We start from the raw sequence: 18,762 nt of genomic DNA, 5'->3' as shown, positions 1-18,762 counted from the left end.
ACCCAGGAAGTCTACGCACAGAGCTGGCAGGGCTTCCACAGACACCATAAAGATCTCCTAGGTCCCAGCTGATCCTCAGCACAGCCCATGCCAGCAACTGTGTTTCCTTGCCTTGACGGGCAGCCAAGCCCAATGCCCCAGTAAGCAACAACCCTGAACAAGGCGTGGGCTGGCCCTTGTATGAGGGGCTCACTATCACCAGCTCCTACGGGGCATGGCGAGGACCAGGCTCATGGACCTCTCACTCCATGCAGGCACAGTGCCCACAGCATCCACGGTGTGTGTTCGCGAGGTTTGCCACTGGTCCAGCTGGTACGACAGCAGCCGTCCAGAGCCTGGTGTGGGAGGTGGCGACATGGAGACATTTGGGAACCTGAGGCAGAAGGGGTACCAAGTGTGCCAGGCCCCGGCAGCCATCGAATGCCGTGCAGAGAAGTTCCCCAGCACGCCGCTGCAACAGCTGGGCCAGAAAGTGAACTGCGACCCAGACAGAGGTCTGACATGCTTCAACAGTGAGCAAAGTCCGCCGCTCTGCCACAATTATGAGCTGCGGGTGCTGTGCTGCACCCATGTGCCCTGTGATCACACCCCGTCCCCGGGTACCAGCACCATCAAACCTCTGTCAACAACGCTAGGCACCTGCCAGCCTCAATGTGAGTGGACAGAGTGGTTCGACACAAATTATCCCAAATCTGAGGAGGACGGGGGAGACATAGAGAGCTACGACAGGATTAGGGCCATGGGAGGCAGTATCTGTGAACACCCACAGGACATAGAGTGTGAGACAGACCTCTACCCTGGAAAGAGCCCAGAAACGTTGGGACAGCAAGTAAAGTGTGACATCCACTACGGCCTGGAGTGCCACAACAAGGACCAGACAGGGCTGTTCCCCATGTGCTACAACTACAGACTGCGAGTCCTCTGCTGTGGCACAAGCCACTGCACAGAAACAGCTAGCAAACACCAACTGACCACAGTGCCGCGCAACACGACAAAGAGCACACACACACTAGGGTCAGGGTCAACTAAACCTACAAAACATATCTCCCAGCCTCCGACGGCACAGATCACCAGCCACTGCCAGCCCAGGTGTGAGTGGACAGAGTGGTTTGACACGGACTTCCCCAGCTCTGGGGTCGAGGGCGGGGACATGGAGACCTATGAGAACATCAGGGCCGCCGGGGGCAAGATGTGCCAGGAGCCCCAGAAGATACAGTGCCGGGCAGAGAACTACCCTGAGGTCAGCATCGACCAGATCGGGCAGGTGGTGACCTGCAACCTCCAGGTCGGGCTGGTCTGCAAGAACAAGGACCAAATGGGCAAGTTCAACATGTGCTTCAACTACAACGTGCGAGTGCTCTGCTGCGACTCCAGCCACTGCCCCACCACGGCCACTCCACTGCCACCCTCTCCTTTGTCCACCACGCTGGCACCCACCACCGCACTGCCCACTACCACTGCTCTGCCTACCACCACCACTCTGCTCACCACCACCTCCCTGCCCACCACCACCCAGACCACCACCCACTGCCAGCCCAGGTGTGAGTGGACAGAGTGGTTTGACACGGACTTCCCCAGCTCTGGGGTCGAGGGCGGGGACATGGAGACCTATGAGAACATCAGGGCCGCCGGGGGCAAGATGTGCCAGGAGCCCCAGAAGATACAGTGCCGGGCAGAGAACTACCCCGAGGTCAGCATCGACCAGATCGGGCAGGTGGTGACCTGCAACCCCCAGGTCGGGCTGGTCTGCAAGAACAAGGACCAGACGGGCGAGTTCAACATGTGCTTCAACTACAACGTGCGAGTGCTCTGCTGTGACTCCAGCCACTGCCCCACCACGGCCACTCCACTGCCACCCTCTCCTTTGTCCACCACTCTGGCACCCACCACCGAACTAGCCACTACTACTGCTCTGCCTACCACCACCACTCTGCTCAACACCACCCCCCTGCCCACTACCACTGCTCTGCCCTCCACCACATCCCTGCCTACCACCACCCCCCTGCCCACTACCACTACTCTGCCCACCACCACCGGTCTGCCCACAACCACCCCCCTGCCCACCACCACCCAGACCACCACCCACTGCCAGCCCAGGTGTGAGTGGACAGAGTGGTTTGACACGGACTTCCCCAGCTCTGGGGTCGAGGGCGGGGACATGGAGACCTATGAGAACATCAGGGCCGCTGGGGGCAAGATGTGCCAGGAGCCCCAGAAGATACAGTGCCGGGCAGAGAACTACCCCGAGGTCAGCATCGACCAGATCGGGCAGGTGGTGACCTGCAACCTCCAGGTCGGGCTGGTCTGCAAGAACAAGGACCAGACAGGCAAGTTCAACATGTGCTTCAACTACAATGTGCGAGTGCTCTGCTGCGACTCCAGCCACTGCCCCACCACGGCCAGCCCACTGTCACTCTCTCCTTTGTCCACCACGCTGGCACCCACCACCGCACTGCCCACTACCAGTGCTCTGCCTACCACCACCGCTCTGCTCACCACCAACTCCCTCCCCACCACCACCCAGAGCACCACCCACTGCCAGCCCAGGTGTGAGTGGACAGAGTGGTTTGACACGGACTTCCCCAGCTCTGGGGTCGAGGGCAGGGACATGGAGACCTATGAGAACATCAGGGCCGCCGGGGGCAAGATGTGCCAGGAGCCCCAGAAGATACAGTGCCGGGCAGAGAACTACCCCGAGGTCAGCATCGACCAGATCGGGCAGGTGGTGACCTGCAACCCGCAGGTCGGGCTGGTCTGCAAGAACAAGGACCAGACGGGCGAGTTCAACATGTGCTTCAACTACAACGTGCGAGTGCTCTGCTGCGACTCCAGCCACTGCCCCACCACGGCCAGCCCACTGTCACCCTCTCCTTTGTCCACCACGCTGTCACCCACCACCGCACTGCCCACTACCAGTGCTCTGCCTACCACCACCACTCTGCCAACCACCACCTCCCTGCCCACCACCACCTCCCTGCCCACCACCACCCAGACCACCACCCACTGCCAGCCCAGGTGTGAGTGGACAGAGTGGTTTGACACGGACTTCCCCAGCTCTGGGGTCGAGGGCGGGGACATGGAGACCTATGAGAACATCAGGGCCGCCGGGGGCAAGATGTGCCAGGAGCCCCAGAAGATACAGTGCCGGGCAGAGAACTACCCCGAGGTCAGCATTGACCAGATCGGGCAGGTGGTGACCTGCAACCCCCAGGTCGGGCTGGTCTGCAAGAACAAGGACCAGACGGGCGAGTTCAACATGTGCTTCAACTACAACGTGCGAGTGCTCTGCTGTGACTCCAGCCACTGCCCCACCACGGCCACTCCACTGCCACCCTCTACTTTGTCCACCACTCTGGCACCCACCACCGAACTAGCCACTACTACTGCTCTGCCTACCACCACCACTCTGCTCACCACCACCCCCCTGCCCACTACCACTGCTCTGCCCTCCACCACCGGTCTGCCCACAACCACCCCCCTGCCCACCACCACCCAGACCACCACCCACTGCCAGCCCAGGTGTGAGTGGACAGAGTGGTTTGACACGGACTTCCCCAGCTCTGGGGTCGAGGGCGGGGACATGGAGACCTATGAGAACATCAGGGCCGCCGGGGGCAAGATGTGCCAGGAGCCCCAGAAGATACAGTGCCGGGCAGAGAACTACCCCGAGGTCAGCATCGACCAGATCGGGCAGGTGGTGACCTGCAACCCGCAGGTCGGGCTGGTCTGCAAGAACAAGGACCAGACGGGCGAGTTCAACATGTGCTTCAACTACAACGTGCGAGTGCTCTGCTGCGACTCCAGGCACTGCCCCACCACGGCCACTCCACTGCCACCCTCTCCTTTGTCCACCACGCTGGCGACCACCACCGCATTGCCAACTACCACTGCTCTGCCTACCACCACCACTCTGCCCACCACCACCTCCCTGCCCACCACCACCTCCTTGCCCACCACCACCCAGATCACCACCCACTGCCAGCCCAGGTGTGAGTGGACAGAGTGGTTTGACACAGACTTCCCCAGCTCTGGGGTCGAGGGCGGGGACATGGAGACCTATGAGAACATCAGGGCCGCCGGGGGCAAGATGTGCCAGGAGCCCCAGAAGATACAGTGCCGGGCAGAGAACTACCCCGAGTTCAGCATCGACCAGATCGGGCAGGTGGTGACCTGCAACCCCCAGGTGGGGCTGGTCTGCAAGAACAAGGACCAGAAGGGCGAGTTCAACATGTGCTTCAACTACAACGTGCGAGTGCTCTGCTGCGACTCCAGCCACTGCCCCACCACGGCCAGCCCACTGTCACCCTCTCCTTTGTCCACCACGCTGGCACCCACCACCGCTCTCCCCACTACCACCGCTGTGCCCACCACCACCACCGCTCTGCCCACCACCACCCCCCTGCCCACCACCACCCAGAGCACCACCTACTGCCAGCCCAGGTGTGAGTGGACAGAGTGGTTTGACATGGACTTCCCCAGCTCTGGGGTCGAGGGCGGGGACATGGAGACCTATGAGAACATCAGGGCCGCCGGGGGCAAGATGTGCCAGGAGCCCAAGAAGATACAGTGCCGGGCAGAGAACTACCCCGAGGTCAGCATCGACCAGATCGGGCAGGTGGTGACCTGCAACCTCCAGGTGGGGCTGGTCTGCAAGAACAAGGACCAGACGGGCGAGTTCAACATGTGCTTCAACTACAACGTGCGAGTGCTCTGCTGCGACTCCAGCCACTGCCCCACCACGGCCACTCCACTGCCACCCTCTCCTTTGTCCACCAGGCTGGCACCCACCACCGCACTGCCCACTACCAGTGCTCTGCCTACCGCCACCACTCTGCTCACCACCACCCCCCTGCCCACTACCACTGCTCTGCCCTCCACCACCGATCTGCCCACAACCACTCCCCTGCCCACTACCACTGCTCTGCCTACCACCACCACTCTGCCCACCACCACCTCCCTGCCCACTACCACCACCTCCCTGCCCACTACCACCACTCTGCCCACCACCACTGCACTGCCCACTACCACTGCTCTGCCTACCACCACCACTCTGCTCACCACCACCCCCCTGCCCACTACCACTGCTCTGCCCACCACCACCTCCCTGCCTACCACCACCCCCCTGCCCACTACCACTACTCTGCCCACCACCACTGGTCTGCCCACAACCACCCCCCTGCCCACCACCACCCAGACCACCACCCACTGCCAGCCCAGGTGTGAGTGGACAGAGTGGTTTGACACGGACTTCCCCAGCTCTGGGGTCGAGGGCAGGGACATGGAGACCTATGAGAACATCAGGGCCGCCGGGGGCAAGATGTGCCAGGAGCCCCAGAAGATACAGTGCCGGGCAGAGAACTACCCTGAGGTCAGCATCGACCAGATCGGTCAGGTGGTGACCTGCAACCCCCAGGTCGGGCTGGTCTGCAAGAACAAGGATCAGACGGGCGAGTTCAACATGTGCTTCAACTACAACGTGCGAGTGCTCTGCTGCGACTCCAGCCACTGCCCCACCACGGCCACTCCACTGCCACCCTCTCCTTTGACCACCACGCTGGCACCCACCACAGCACTGCCCACTACCACTGCTCTGCCCGTAACCACCACCTCCCTGCCTACCACCACCCCCCTGCCCACTACCACTGCTCTGCCCTCCACCACCGGTCTGCCCACAACCACCCCCCTTCCCACCACCACCCAGACCACCACCCACTGCCAGCCCAGGTGTGAGTGGACAGAGTGGTTTGACACGGACTTCCCCAGCTCTGGGGTCGAGGGCGGGGACATGGAGACCTATGAGAACATCAGGGCCGCCGGGGGCAAGATGTGCCAGGAGCCCCAGAAGATACAGTGCCGGGCAGAGAACTACCCCGAGGTCAGCATCGACCACATCGGGCAGGTGGTGACCTGCAACCCCCAGGTGGGGCTGGTCTGCAAGAACAAGGACCAGACGGGCGAGTTCAACATGTGCTTCAACTACAACGTGCGAGTGCTCTGCTGCGACTCCAGGCACTGCCCCACCACGGCCACTCCACTGCCACCCTCTCCTTTGTCCACCACGCTGGCGACCACCACCGCATTGCCAACTACCACTGCTCTGCCTACCACCACCACTCTGCCCACCACCACCTCCCTGCCCACCACCACCTCCTTGCCCACCACCACCCAGACCACCACCCACTGCCAGCCCAGGTGTGAATGGACAGAGTGGTTTGACACGGACTTCCCCAGCTCTGGGGTCGAGGGCGGGGACATGGAGACCTATGAGAACATCAGGGCCGCCGGGGGCAAGATGTGCCAGGAGCCCCAGAAGATACAGTGCCGGGCAGAGAACTACCCCGAGGTCAGCATCGACCAGATCGGGCAGGTGGTGACCTGCAACCCCCAGGTGGGGCTGGTCTGCAAGAACAAGGACCAAATGGGCGAGTTCAACATGTGCTTCAACTACAACGTGCGAGTGCTCTGCTGTGACTCCAGCCACTGCCCTACCACGGCCACTCCACTGCCACCCTCTCCTTTGTCCACCACGCTGGCGACCACCACTGCTCTCCCCACTACCACTGCTCTGCCTACCACCACCACTCTGCCCACCACCACCTCCCTGTCTACCACCACCCCCCTGCCCACTACCACTACTCTGCCCACCACCACCGGTCTGCCCACAACCACCGGTCTGCCCACAACCACCCAGACCACCACCCACTGCCAGCCCAGGTGTGAGTGGACAGAGTGGTTTGACACGGACTTCCCCAGCTCTGGGGTCGAGGGCGGGGACATGGAGACCTATGAGAACATCAGGGCCGCCGGGGGCAAGATGTGCCAGGAGCCCCAGAAGATACAGTGCCGGGCAGAGAACTACCCCGAGGTCAGCATCGACCAGATCGGGCAGGTGGTGACCTGCAACCCGCAGGTCGGGCTGGTCTGCAAGAACAAGGACCAGAAGGGCGAGTTCAACATGTGCTTCAACTACAACGTGCGAGTGCTCTGCTGCGACTCCAGCCACTGTCATGTCACAGCAGGCATTTCTTCCTCTACTGTGCCCTCCACACCTGGTCCCACCAGTGGCCTGGGCTCCACTCTTCTCGTCAGCACACGCACCTACCCTGAGCCTTGCTTCTGCAAGGCGTTTGGACGGCTCTTCTCACCTGGTGAGTTGCATCACAGGGTCTCCTTTTCTTTCCCTGTTGTGTGGCCAATCCTCTCTTAGTGTCCACCTACCTATGGTATAGTCTCCTCATGTCCTTGTCTGGCCATCCTTCTCCTCAAGTGGCTTCCCCCTGTGTCCCTAGCCTTGGCAGTTGCCTTCACGTGGTTAGCTTCCTTTGAGTAAGTGCTCTTGAGGTTGTTTTCTGTCTCGTAGGCGATGTCATCTACAACAAGACCGACAGAGCTGGATGCAACTTCTATGCCATCTGCACCCAGGAGTGTGGCATTGAGCGCTTCCATGGCACTTGCCCTACCTCCTCACCCACCATGTCCTCCATCCCTGTGCCCCCACCCTCACCGCCTCTTGGCTGTGATAATGCTGTTCCTCCCCGACAAGTAGGCTTCCCTTACCCTGTTTTGTAGGGATTTTGTCTGAGACCTCAGGTTTCAGAAGAGGGCCAGCACTTGCAATTGTTCTACTGCCCTTAGCAGTGGCCAATGACCAGCACCACCACCACCCGCATCCCCTCAGGCTTCGTTAGTGACCCATGCCCTGGTATCTTTTTGGGTGTAGGCGCTGAAAATCCAGGGTGTTGGTCATCACAGTCTTTTTTCCCTCTGGTGGCTCATGTGCATGTGACTTCAATCTTCGGTGTGCTGGGTGATAGGATCCCACGAGCCGTCCCAAGTTGGCACCCTGCTTCTTCTCTGTTCCAGGTGAATGAGTCCTGGACCCTGGAGAACTGCACTGTAGCCAGGTGTGAGGGAAACAATCGTGTTGTCCTGCTAGAGCCATCGCCCGTGGCCAGCATCACCTGTGTGAACCAGCACATGCCCATCAAAGTGTGGAGCCAGAGCCAGCCTTGCCTCTTCCACTACGAGTGCGAGTGTGAGCAGGCAGTGGGTGGGGAACAAGCCGAGGCAGAGGAGCAGGCCCTGTGTGCAGCAGGCTGGGAGGTGGCCAGCCATCACTGACTGTAGACGGACTGTACAGTGAACACGCTTGCTCTGTTAACCTGAGGCGCATGTCCTCTGGGAAGGGCTAAGGATGCAAACCACGACCAGAGGGGATTTTTCTGGGGGTCTTGATGATCTGCTTCTGTTACCAAGGGCACAGGGCATCACAGTCCTGCTAGCCTCAGGTCAGCAGACACCCACAAGCCTTTCCATCCTGAGGCCAGAGGTCCCAGATCAGGATGCAGGCCAGGCACCCTGAGAGGCCTGGGAGGGCCCTTCCTGCCTGTTAATTCTAGGGGACCCAGGCGTCCTTATCTTGAGGCCACACCACTCCTATCTCTGGCTGTGACTTGTCATGGCCTTCTCTGACTGGATTCAGGGCCACCGAGGTAATGCAGGTTGATCCCATTTCAAGATCCTTCTCTGAATCCTCTACAAAGACCCCCTTCCCCATAAGGTCACAGACACAGGTCCAAAGGTACATATGGCTTATGGGGACAAAATTCAACCCATGACACACCTTTTGTAGATGAGGCAACTGAGGCCTAGAGACTTGTGTGGCTGCCCTGAGTCACAGTGGGGCTGAGGAAGAGGACCTCCAGCCTGTGTGTCCCACAGGTTTCTGCAGTGGATGGGGCCACTGGAATTTCATGACATTCGACGGTACCTCCTACTCCTTCCGGGGCAACTGTACCTACACCCTCATGAGGGAGATCCACCCTCGCCACGGGAACCTGAGCATCCTCATTGACAACCACCACTGCAGGGCCCACGACACGGCCAGCTGCCCCCAAGCCCTGCGAGTGCACTACGAGTCCACAGAGATCATCCTCACTACCACCAACACCAGCGCAGGAGAGGAGAGCCTGGTGGGTCCCTGGGCAGGTGGAGCAGGCCCTCCCCATGCAGAGGCCAGGAGTGTGCCTTCCTCCCTGCGGTGGCAGTCCCCAGGGGTGCAGGAGGACCCACGGGGCAGGCTGCCTGAGGCAGAGCACATCTGTAGGCCCCATGTCCCTGAAGGAAAATCCAGTCTCTAGGATGGAGGTGTACGTGCTGGCCTCCAGTGCTTAGGGATCAGAACCCCTAAAAGCTGCCCAGACCTGCCCCTGGCTAGGGTTTCCTGCACTTCCCCAGATCCTTTTCAACCAAATGCGGGTGAGCCGGGGCTTCAGCAAGAACGGCATTAGCGTGTCCGTGACGGGGGCCACCACGATGGGCGTCCACATTCCTGCTGTTGGCGTGAGCATCACTTTCAATGGGTACACCTTCCAGATCCAGTTGTCCTATGGCTACTTTGGCCACAACACGGAGGGCCAGTGCGGTGAGTGGGTGCAGCCTGGCTCCCAGCTGCCTGCTCTCCCCCAACCACCTCCCCAGGCCAGAGCCACCTCTGGGCCTCTGAGTCGGTAGAAGGACTTGGGTCAGAGGATACAGCGAGAGGCTTCCTGGGCTCCAGCCTGCAGTGACCTCTGCCCCACTCCCCAGGCACCTGCACCAACAGCCAGAGTGATGACTGCCGCCGGCCTGATGGCACCATCGCCCCCACCTGCCAGGACATGGCCAAGACCTGGGTGGTGCCTGACAGTAGCCGAGAGGACTGCCAGGCAGTACCCAACCTTCCTGTCACCACCAGCCCCCCACCCCCAGTGTACAGCACAACTAGCTCCACCCTCTGCCCCATGTCACCCCTCTGCAAACTGATGCTGAGCGGGTGAGTCCTTGGCTTTGATATGGTGGGTGTGGGCAACAAGCCCTGCCCGGCTGAATTCTGCTGGGCACAGAGCACTTAGCCCTGCAACCTCTTGTCTGTAGGGTCTTTGCTGAGTGCCACAGCCTCATCCCACCTGGTCCCTTCTTCCATACCTGCGTGAGTGACAGCTGCCAGGCTGACACCCTCATGCTTTGCCAGAACCTGGAGGCCTATGCGGCACTGTGCCGCTCCCGGGATGTGTGTGTGGACTGGCGCAACGCTACCAGTGGGCTGTGTGGTGAGTGGAGCAGACCCAGGCTTCCAGCCTCCTGAGCCTGCCTGATGCCCATCTAACACCTGTCTCTGCCCACAGACCACCCCTGCCCACCCACCAAGATGTACAGGCCATGTGGCCCCATGCAGCCTGCAGCCTGTGACTCCAGGTGAGCTCAGGCTGGGCAGTGGCTTCCTGGGCTCCAGCAGTCTTCCAGGGGCAGCAGTCTCCTCGGTCTGTGTAGGCCAGCCAGAGGTCCAGAGGAACCAGAAGACCAGAGCATGTTGGGGCTCTGACCCTGAGCTCTGTGGCCCCGAACTCCAGGACTTCCTGGAACTCCTCCAGAGCTTCCAATCCCTTGGGCAGGGCAAGACACCAGGGAGGATGCCCATCTACATTCTGACTCTGGCCACTGTGGCCATCCCCACCCTTCCTTGGCTGCTTGTAAGGGGCTCAGAATCCTGCTCTTCTTCCCTGTAGGACCCACAGTCCCCTGAGCTCACGACTGGCTGAGGGCTGCTTCTGCCCTGAGCACCAGCTCCTCTTCAGCTTGAGCACAGACATCTGTGTGCCCGAATGCTGTAAGCATTGATATTTTTCTATTGAGCTCCATAGAAAGGAACAGAGAGGGCAGAGAGGTAGTATATGACGAGGTAGTATATGGCCCCCTGGAGCCAGCTGCACAGGGCATAGAGCTCTTGTGCTTGTTACTGCTCCTGTCCTGGGTCACTCAGGACTGGAGTAGCAAGGACCCCTGGAAAACTCCCCACCCCAAACCCTGTCCCAGCAACACCACACCCATGAGTTCTCCCAGGGCTTCTGCTCCATCCTGGTGGGAAGACAAAGGCCTAAAGTGGGTGGGCGACCAGTCCCAAGAGCACACATAGTCCGTGGCCTGGGCCCCATCTACCCAGTACCCTGAGTGACTCTTCCCTTCTTCCAGCCTGCGTGGGACCAGATGGGTCTCCCAAATTTGTGAGTGGTTCTGCCCCCACCTGCCCCTACCCCAACTTGAGCTGAGGGAGGGAGGGAGGGAGGGAGGGAGGGAGGGAGCACCCTACCTTGAGTGGCCAGCTCTGCCACAGTCCTGGGGCTGACATCCTTCCTGCCTCAGTCTGCGAAAGGCCAACCCTGCTGATGGGGACCTGGCCTGCTCTTGCACAGCTGGGAAAGCTGAGACCTCATCTGGAGCCAGCCCTGTAGCCTCTGGTGACCCTGGCATGGTCTTTTGCAGCTGGGAGAGCAGTGGATCAGCAACTGCCAATCCTGTGTGTGTGATGAGGGCTCAGCATCCGTGAGGTGCAAGCCGGTGCAGTGCGAGGTCCAGGACCTGCCCCTGCAGTGTGGGCAGCCTGGTTTCATGGCCCTAACCAGGCCCCAGGCCAACAACCCCTGCTGCTCTGAGACACTGTGTGGTGAGCACCCAATAGCAGGAGTCGGGGTTGGGGAGCAGAGGGGATGTGTGTCCTGGCCTGGCCTTAGCTGGACCACTTGGGGGGACAGCCTCCAGGCGCTTCGGTTTTCCACCTGAAGATGAGGCTAGTACCTCTGGCTTGACCCCTAGATGGTCCCGGGCTTGGGAAGGGTTGGGGGTGAGAAGCACAGCAGCCCCTGAGAACCAGAAGCCTGCACATCCAGGAAAGGACAGAAGCATGCCACTGGGCGGCTCCCCTGACAGGCCCCCTTCTCCACAGTCTGCAATGTGACCACCTGCCCCCAGGACCCACCTGAGTGTGGGCCTGGGCAGGAGCTGACCTACACCCAGGAACAGAGCAGCTGCTGCCCCAACTTCAGCTGCCGTGAGTGGAATGGGCAGGGTGGGGCAAGGCTGCACCCCAACCCCCTCTGGGACCTTGTTGCTTAGGGGAGTGGGCAGGGCAGGGAGGGACCCAGGCGCACTCAGCCCTCCTTTTCCTTTCAGGACCTAAGCTGTGCAACTACAATGGCACTGTCTATGGGGTAAGGGCTTGGCCTGGGCACGGTGCTGGCAGGTCTGGGGGGCAGGTGGGGTGCCCATCTTCCTCAGTCCCCTGCCTCACCTCCACATTCCTGCCTCGAGGGTACATCTCTGCACCCTGTTCTCAAGAGCACTGGAAGGCTGGCCTCCATACCTGTTCATGCATTTCAGCTTTAGGGACCTTGCAGAAGGCAGTCAAGATGAACTCTGGGGTCCCTGCCCATGGCAGCCCCTGCCCACCAAGTCCTGTGCTCCGCTAGGGACACATTTATTCCAGTTGAGGAAGAAACAGTTCCTCTGTGCCCCACCTGGCCACAGGGAGGGTCCTGGCCCTGAGTCCCACTCAGTACCCTTGGTGCACCCGCTGTAGGTCGGAGCCACCTTTCCAGGGGTCATTCCCTGCCACACATGCATCTGTGTCTCCATGGGAACCCAGGCCCCAACTGTGCAGTGTAAGGAGGTTGCCTGTACCACCTCCTGCCCCCAGGTAAGCCCAAGACTCGGAGACCCAGCTCCAAATGCCTACCTGGTGACAGCCACCAGGAGGATATTCCAGCTCAGCCTTCACTGGGGCCTTATTTTTCGCCACAGACAGGGTATGAAGTAGGAAGAGTGGAAGGGGGATTGAAGGGACAAGACCTGAGGGCTACTGGGACAGGGGTTAGGCTAAGCAGGGACAAGTAGGAAGGGGGATATAGCACTGGGAAGGGACATGGCCTCACAGCAGGTGGCTACCAAGGAGGTATGCAGGCCCCCTGGAGTGTGGTAGGAAGGCAGCCTGGGCTGGAGGAGAGAGACCTGACCATCCCTTCTGCCCTTCAGGGCTTTGAGTATTCAAGATCAGACAGACAGTGTGTTCCGATCACCTGCTTCACACCGGAGGGCCAGTCAGTCCAGGTAATTTAAGGCGGCTTTAGAGATGGGACTCTCCTGGGAAATCCTCACCTCAGTGGGGCTCAGCTCCAGCCACTAACCCCCGCAGTGCCTTCCTTCCCTGCATTTCAGCCCAATGAAACCTGGGTCAGCAGCCATGTGGACAACTGCACTGAGTACCACTGTGAGACCAAGAGTGGGATCCCCGTGCTGACCCCACGGCCCAAGCCTTGCCCTGACGTGTCCAACTGCAGTGTGAGCATCTGGGAAACCCTGCCCCAAGAGGCCCTGCCCATGGGGAATTATCACCCCAAAAGACCCCACTCCCGCCATGCCCAGGGAAGGTCTCCTGGAGTCCACCCCACTCCAGGAATATTCCCTATCCTTGGCCCTGCAGGGGATCCTCAGGAAAGCTGGCTGCTGCTACTCCTGTGAGGAAAGGGGTGAGTCGAGGCTCCTTTCTACCACCCTCCAGTTCTGCCCAATGACTCCTGCCAGAAGCTGACAGTCTTCTCACATGAGGTGGCAGTGGGACCCCAGGTCCCAGATCCACCCCTGAGAAATGGAAGGGGTGGTTATGCATGGAGGGGAGGCTCCCCTAGTCCAGGGCCTTGCAGTGAGGATCTGGACTGTCTTTTTCAAGACTCGTGCCAAGTTCGTGGCACCCTGACCATCCTGCGGTACCAGGGCTGTGAGACGGAGACTGTGGTCAATGTCAGCTTCTGCGAGGGCTCCTGTCCTGGAGTGTCCAAGTGAGTGGACAATGTGGTCTGTCAAGAGTATGGCAGAGCTAATAGGCCACCCACAGTCACGCAGGGCCTGTCTGCTGGCCTGCTGACCAGCTCTGAGTCAGGAGGCCACACCTGCTACAGGAAGGAGGGAACAGGCTTCCAGCAGGGTGCTCTCTCCATGTCCATCTGCGCATAGCTCCATCCCTAAGGAATGGAAGGGGTAGTTATGCATGGAGGGGAGGCTCCCCTAGTCCAGGGGAGCTGACCAGGCCAGGGGTAAACTCCAGGGCCTAGGGAGGATCCAGAAATGACTGCCCAGAGTTAGTGAGATGGAGGAGCCAGTTCATGGTCAGGGATCTTCGGGGTCCACAGAAGGCAAAACAGGGTTCAAAGTGAACCTGAACACCCAGAGAGCCCAGGAAGGGAAAGCCTGTGTGCTTGGGGAGATGACCAGGGGTCACTTGTGGACAGATGGGGCAGTTATCAAGAGCATAGAGGCCCATAAACACTGTAGTTGCTAAGAGAAACCTCAGGGATAGGGGGCCATCCTAAGGGTAGCACCATGTCCACAGGTACTCAATGGAGGCACAGGCCATGCAGCAAAAGTGCACCTGCTGCCAGGAGAGGAGGACCCACCAGGAGGCTGTGATCATGCGGTGTCCCAACGGCACAGACATTCAGCACACCTACACCCAAGTGGACGAGTGCGGCTGCTCCCTGTCCTGCCTCTCCTTAACCCAGGCTCCCATGGACACACACATCTAGGGGTCACTGGTGGGGAACATCCTGGCCCCCATCCCTGTGCCCCTCCTCCTGGAGCCAGAACACGCATCACTGACTATGAAAACCTTGGGTGGGCCTGCTCTGAGGGGCCTGTGAGCCTTTGTGGCTCCCAATGCCTCTGTCCTACTTCTCCCTGCCAGTGCCCTGGAACATTATGGACAGTGAGGATCCGCTTGAGGAGGGCACAGGCAGGTGTCCTGCCCTCAGAGACCCTCCAGCCTGTCTGGGTCACTTACCATCAGGCCCCACCCTGGCCTTATGCCTTCCTGATGGCATCAAGATGCCCTGAAGCAAAACTGAGCACCTGCTTCTGCCATCTCACCACAGGCCTGGGGGCCCCAACCCACAGGGCTCTAAGAGGCAAGATTTTCTGCCAGGCGCCAGGGAGCTCCATCAGGCATGGGGGCTACCTGTCCATGTCTGCACCCTAGGGCTGGCTGGAGGGGACTTGGGGGCTGCTAAGGGTGGGATGGAGGGGAGCCCCCAAGTACCCCTCTGCTCACTCAGCCTCAAACTACAATAAACCCTGGCATTGTGTGTCTCCTTCCTGAGTCTTTATCTGCCAGCTCTATCTGTGGGCCTGATCCAGCTGCTGAACCCGGCAGGGCCACACACACAAAGAGCCTCTGGGAGGGACAGGCAGCAGGGCAATGGGAATCTGTGGGTCATGTGCAGGCCCCTGGGCACCACTGGATGCCAACCTTGGGCTGTGGGTATACTGGCCAGGCCTGCAGACACCAGCCTAGCCATTATAGGGATGGGGGGCAGCTAACATATGTGAGACTGGATCACATGCAAAGACTGAAGAGTCTGTGGACAGCAGAGAGGCAACCCTGACCCCAGACATCATGGAGGTGTGGCTGCCTCCCAGCACGGGAGTATGAGGTGGGGGGCCAGATATGTGCACAGCCTTGCTCAGGCCCCAGGGGCTGCAACTGATGCTGGCACTCCATGTCCACCACCACCTCCAACTCAAAGGCTGGGGATATGGAGGTGGGGTGCAACAGGAAATCTACCAACGAGGACACAAACATAGTGCGGGACGCAGGGTACCCTAACTGGGCTTGGCTGCATAGGAAGGGCAAGAAATGAAAGCAAGAAATTAAGTGGGCTAGGGCCTACTATAGGTGGTGCCACCTCCTGGGGAGGCAGAGACCATGCTGGCTACCATGCTGACCAAGAAGCCTTTGAAGGGCCAGGGGGTCTCTGCCTCAGGCTGTCCAGCCCCCAGGACGTGGAAGTGGTCAGGCCCTGCAACATAGAGCTCCTGCTCCTTCCTAGGGCCTGATGAAGAGCATCTGGTTTCCCCTCATGGCTATAGCCAAGCCTGGCAGGCAGGCCACCCCACAACTGGACCAGAGGTAGTCCAAGGGACTAACAAGGCGGCAGGCGAACAGCAGGGACACACATGGTCACTGCGGTCACCTTCTTCATGTTTACTCTACATCTCAGATTCTGACCTCCTAGAAAGTGTGGCAAGTCCCTTCTCTGTCTGGGTCTCTATCACACCAGTCATTCCCGTGGCACTGTCACCTGCCTGGGACAAGCACACATGCCAAGCTTTCAGTGTGCCAGGGCATCATCCTTTCATCCCGACCAAGGTCTCATGCAGTGTGTGCTATTTCTGTTCCCACTTTACAGACGGGAAACTGAGGACAGAAATAAGAAAATGCTTCAGAAGGGGTAAAAGTCCTCTCTAAACCACAGGTTCATTGCAGTGCCAGGGGAGGTAACTGCAAAAACAGACACAAGGAATAAAATCAAGAGTGCTAGTTACTTTAAATATATTTTTAAAGGGATTTCTGGCTTCCAGATGGAAAAGTGGGCATCTGTTTCCCCAAAGATAAGAGGCATGACAATGAGAGGAACTTTAAAATAGGAGCAACTGAAAGTGACAGTGAGTTAGCAGACAGATGCCTTCATGAGAAGCAAAGACTCTGGAAGCACTGATGGTGAGCTTACGGGAGGTGCACTCTTGGCCCCAGCCACCAGCCCCCTCAGGAAGCCAGCACTCTAGAGTGCCAAAGCTCCAACAAAACGGGTGAAAGGCCCTGTAGTAGGATTTTTCCCCCCAAGATTTAAGGATACTGAGGACAGATCTCAAGTTTTGATATTTTTCTATTGAGCTACATAGAAAGGAACAGAGAGGGCAGAGAGGTAGTATATGACGAGGTAGTATATGACGAGGTAGTGACCTTCCAGAAGGAAAAACAGGGGTACTCCAAGAATGCCATAGAGATGGAGAAAGGCAGTCCACTCCTCACTCACGCAGTGAGATTCTGGAACACCAAGCACAAACATCAAGGTTGCCAGATAGAAGCAGCAGGTCACCTGCTGAGGGGCACAATTCTGGTGGCCTCTGGCCCCATGTCAGTTGTGCTGGATGTCAGGAGACAGTGTGCAGTGCCTGAAGGTGCCAAGGAAAAATGTCTCTAAGCACAAAGTTCCACACCCAACAAAACTCTTCTGTAAGAGTGGCAGGAAGACACTGGTGACAAAGAGTCAGGCAGATGCCTTACACAGACCCTGCATGAACTAGGGGTGAAGCTGGCCTGTGGCAAGAAGAGTGACAGAGAACAGCCATCCTGAAGCACTGTAAGAAGAAACACCCAGAAGGCACACAAAAGCTCACCATCGCAATAGGCACACTGGTCTGCGTCTTTGTCTGTGGCTAGTGTTTCCGGGAAAGCACTGCCTTCACTGGGGCCCTCTTTGGAAGTGCTACAGTTACACCTTCCACCTTACACTCTGCATCCACCAGGGGTGGTGTCTGAGCGGTATGAAGGAGGGTTTGAGCCACTGTATTTCCTTCCTCTGCCCATCACCCTGGGCCAGGTCTTCCCACAGTGGTGTCAACTGCCTGGGCTTTGTGATCTCAGTGTCAGCAGCAGCCTCTGCCATCTCACAGCTGAGAGTCTTCACTTTGAGCTGTTCCCACAAGATGCATCCATGCTCTTCAGCCTTCCCAATTGCTGCATAAGGAGCTTCCAAAGAGCCACAGCAAAAAGAAACAAAACAAAAAAAACTGGCTTGCAGGACTTTGATGGGGTTGTGTATTGTCAGCGAGGATAGCATGCAGACCAAGGCAAGGTGGCCATGGGGATGACTGGGTAGCAGCTAGGAAATGGCAGGCTTGGACCCATTCTTCACACATCAACCCTTCTGCTGCTGTGGTCTGGCAGTACTGGAGGTAGAACCCAGGGCCTCAGGCACACTAGGCGCACACTCTACCACTGGGTACAACCTAACCCCATCCTTCATGCCAAGGACACATCTACTTGGATGGATGACCCAACACCAAAGAAATAGAAGTTAAAGTATACAAGCAGTAGAAAAAAATATGGGTAAACATATTTAAGCCCTGAAAATGGAAAAGGCTTTGCTAATTATGAAGAGAAATCCAGAAACTCTAAAGGAGAGAATAAAAAATTTGACAACATTGGGCGGGGGGGTACTTTTTGGGCTGGGATTGTGGCTCAGTGGTAGAGCGCTTGCCTCACACGTGCAAGACTCTGGGCTCAATCCTCAGCACTACATAAAAATAAATAAGTGAAATAAAGGTATTGTGTCCAACTCCAACTAAAAAAATAAATATTAAAAAACAAAACTTGTACATGAAACAAAATCAACAGCAAAATAAAAGGCAAAAGGCAGACCAGCAACACAGCCATAGCCCCCAATACAGAAGAGCAGCTAACAACAGAGAAGAGAGACCAGTGGTCCTGAAGACAATAGACAATGTAAGCCAGAAACAGAAGAGATTCTTTGCAAAAAAAAAAAAAAAAAGGAAAACAAGCATCCCTCAAACTCACTCAATCTCACTCCCTGAAAGAGATTCAAGTAGAGAGGCTGCCCTGGCAGGCGGGGTTGGAGGGGTCTGGAAAGGCCTGAAGATCACAGGTCCTTCCTGGGCTCAGAGAACTATTTCAAATGACTCAAACACAGGGACTGAACAGACCCTCCAGGGGAATCCACTCCAGTCGGCCACAGCCCTGCCTAGCTCTGCTGTCCCCCTCAGGCCCCTTCCTCTTCTGCACCACCTCCCAGGGCCTGTACTTTTCTGCCCCAGCTCACACCTGGCATCTCTCTGAAGGGCTGTGCTCAAGTGCCTGAAACTGCCTCCCTTGGGAGACCTTAAGCCAAAGTGACTGAGACGGGACTACAGGAAAACCTGGCTGGTTAAGGCCTCCCCTGAAGCTGCCCTTTCTGTCAGCACCCTACTCCCTCCCTCCTTGCATTCCCCTGAGAGTACGTCCTTAAAAAATTACACACTAAGAGTCTTCTGACAGTCTGCTTCTGCAGAACTGTATGCAAGACCTACAGCACCAGAAGCAGTTCTGGTGAGCAACCA

General features: G+C 58.3%; 1 protein-coding gene across 1 annotated transcript in view; it reads left to right on the top strand.

Annotated features, from left to right (window-relative positions):
* The window catches only part of Muc5b (mucin 5B, oligomeric mucus/gel-forming), a 31,040-nt gene extending 16,647 nt beyond the window's left edge, over positions 1 to 14,393 (top strand). Inside the window, exons 30-48 of the mRNA XM_076842963.2 lie at positions 255 to 7,148; positions 7,361 to 7,542; positions 7,864 to 8,035; positions 8,722 to 8,972; positions 9,238 to 9,424; positions 9,589 to 9,814; positions 9,916 to 10,091; positions 10,167 to 10,236; positions 10,548 to 10,648; positions 11,011 to 11,042; positions 11,302 to 11,482; positions 11,762 to 11,866; positions 11,989 to 12,026; positions 12,395 to 12,511; positions 12,847 to 12,921; positions 13,030 to 13,152; positions 13,295 to 13,340; positions 13,541 to 13,649; positions 14,201 to 14,393. Of these exons, the coding sequence (XP_076699078.2) occupies positions 255 to 7,148; positions 7,361 to 7,542; positions 7,864 to 8,035; positions 8,722 to 8,972; positions 9,238 to 9,424; positions 9,589 to 9,814; positions 9,916 to 10,091; positions 10,167 to 10,236; positions 10,548 to 10,648; positions 11,011 to 11,042; positions 11,302 to 11,482; positions 11,762 to 11,866; positions 11,989 to 12,026; positions 12,395 to 12,511; positions 12,847 to 12,921; positions 13,030 to 13,152; positions 13,295 to 13,340; positions 13,541 to 13,649; positions 14,201 to 14,393 (9,278 nt within the window). The remainder of the gene's footprint in view (positions 1 to 254; positions 7,149 to 7,360; positions 7,543 to 7,863; positions 8,036 to 8,721; positions 8,973 to 9,237; positions 9,425 to 9,588; positions 9,815 to 9,915; positions 10,092 to 10,166; positions 10,237 to 10,547; positions 10,649 to 11,010; positions 11,043 to 11,301; positions 11,483 to 11,761; positions 11,867 to 11,988; positions 12,027 to 12,394; positions 12,512 to 12,846; positions 12,922 to 13,029; positions 13,153 to 13,294; positions 13,341 to 13,540; positions 13,650 to 14,200) is intronic.
* The last annotated feature ends 4,369 nt before the right edge of the window (positions 14,394 to 18,762 follow it).

This window comes from Callospermophilus lateralis, chromosome 2, assembly GCF_048772815.1.
Source record: "Callospermophilus lateralis isolate mCalLat2 chromosome 2, mCalLat2.hap1, whole genome shotgun sequence".
NCBI lineage: Eukaryota > Metazoa > Chordata > Mammalia > Rodentia > Sciuridae > Callospermophilus > Callospermophilus lateralis.
The sequence above is the reverse complement of the archived record's forward strand: the minus strand, read 5'-3'. Positions and strand labels throughout refer to the sequence as shown.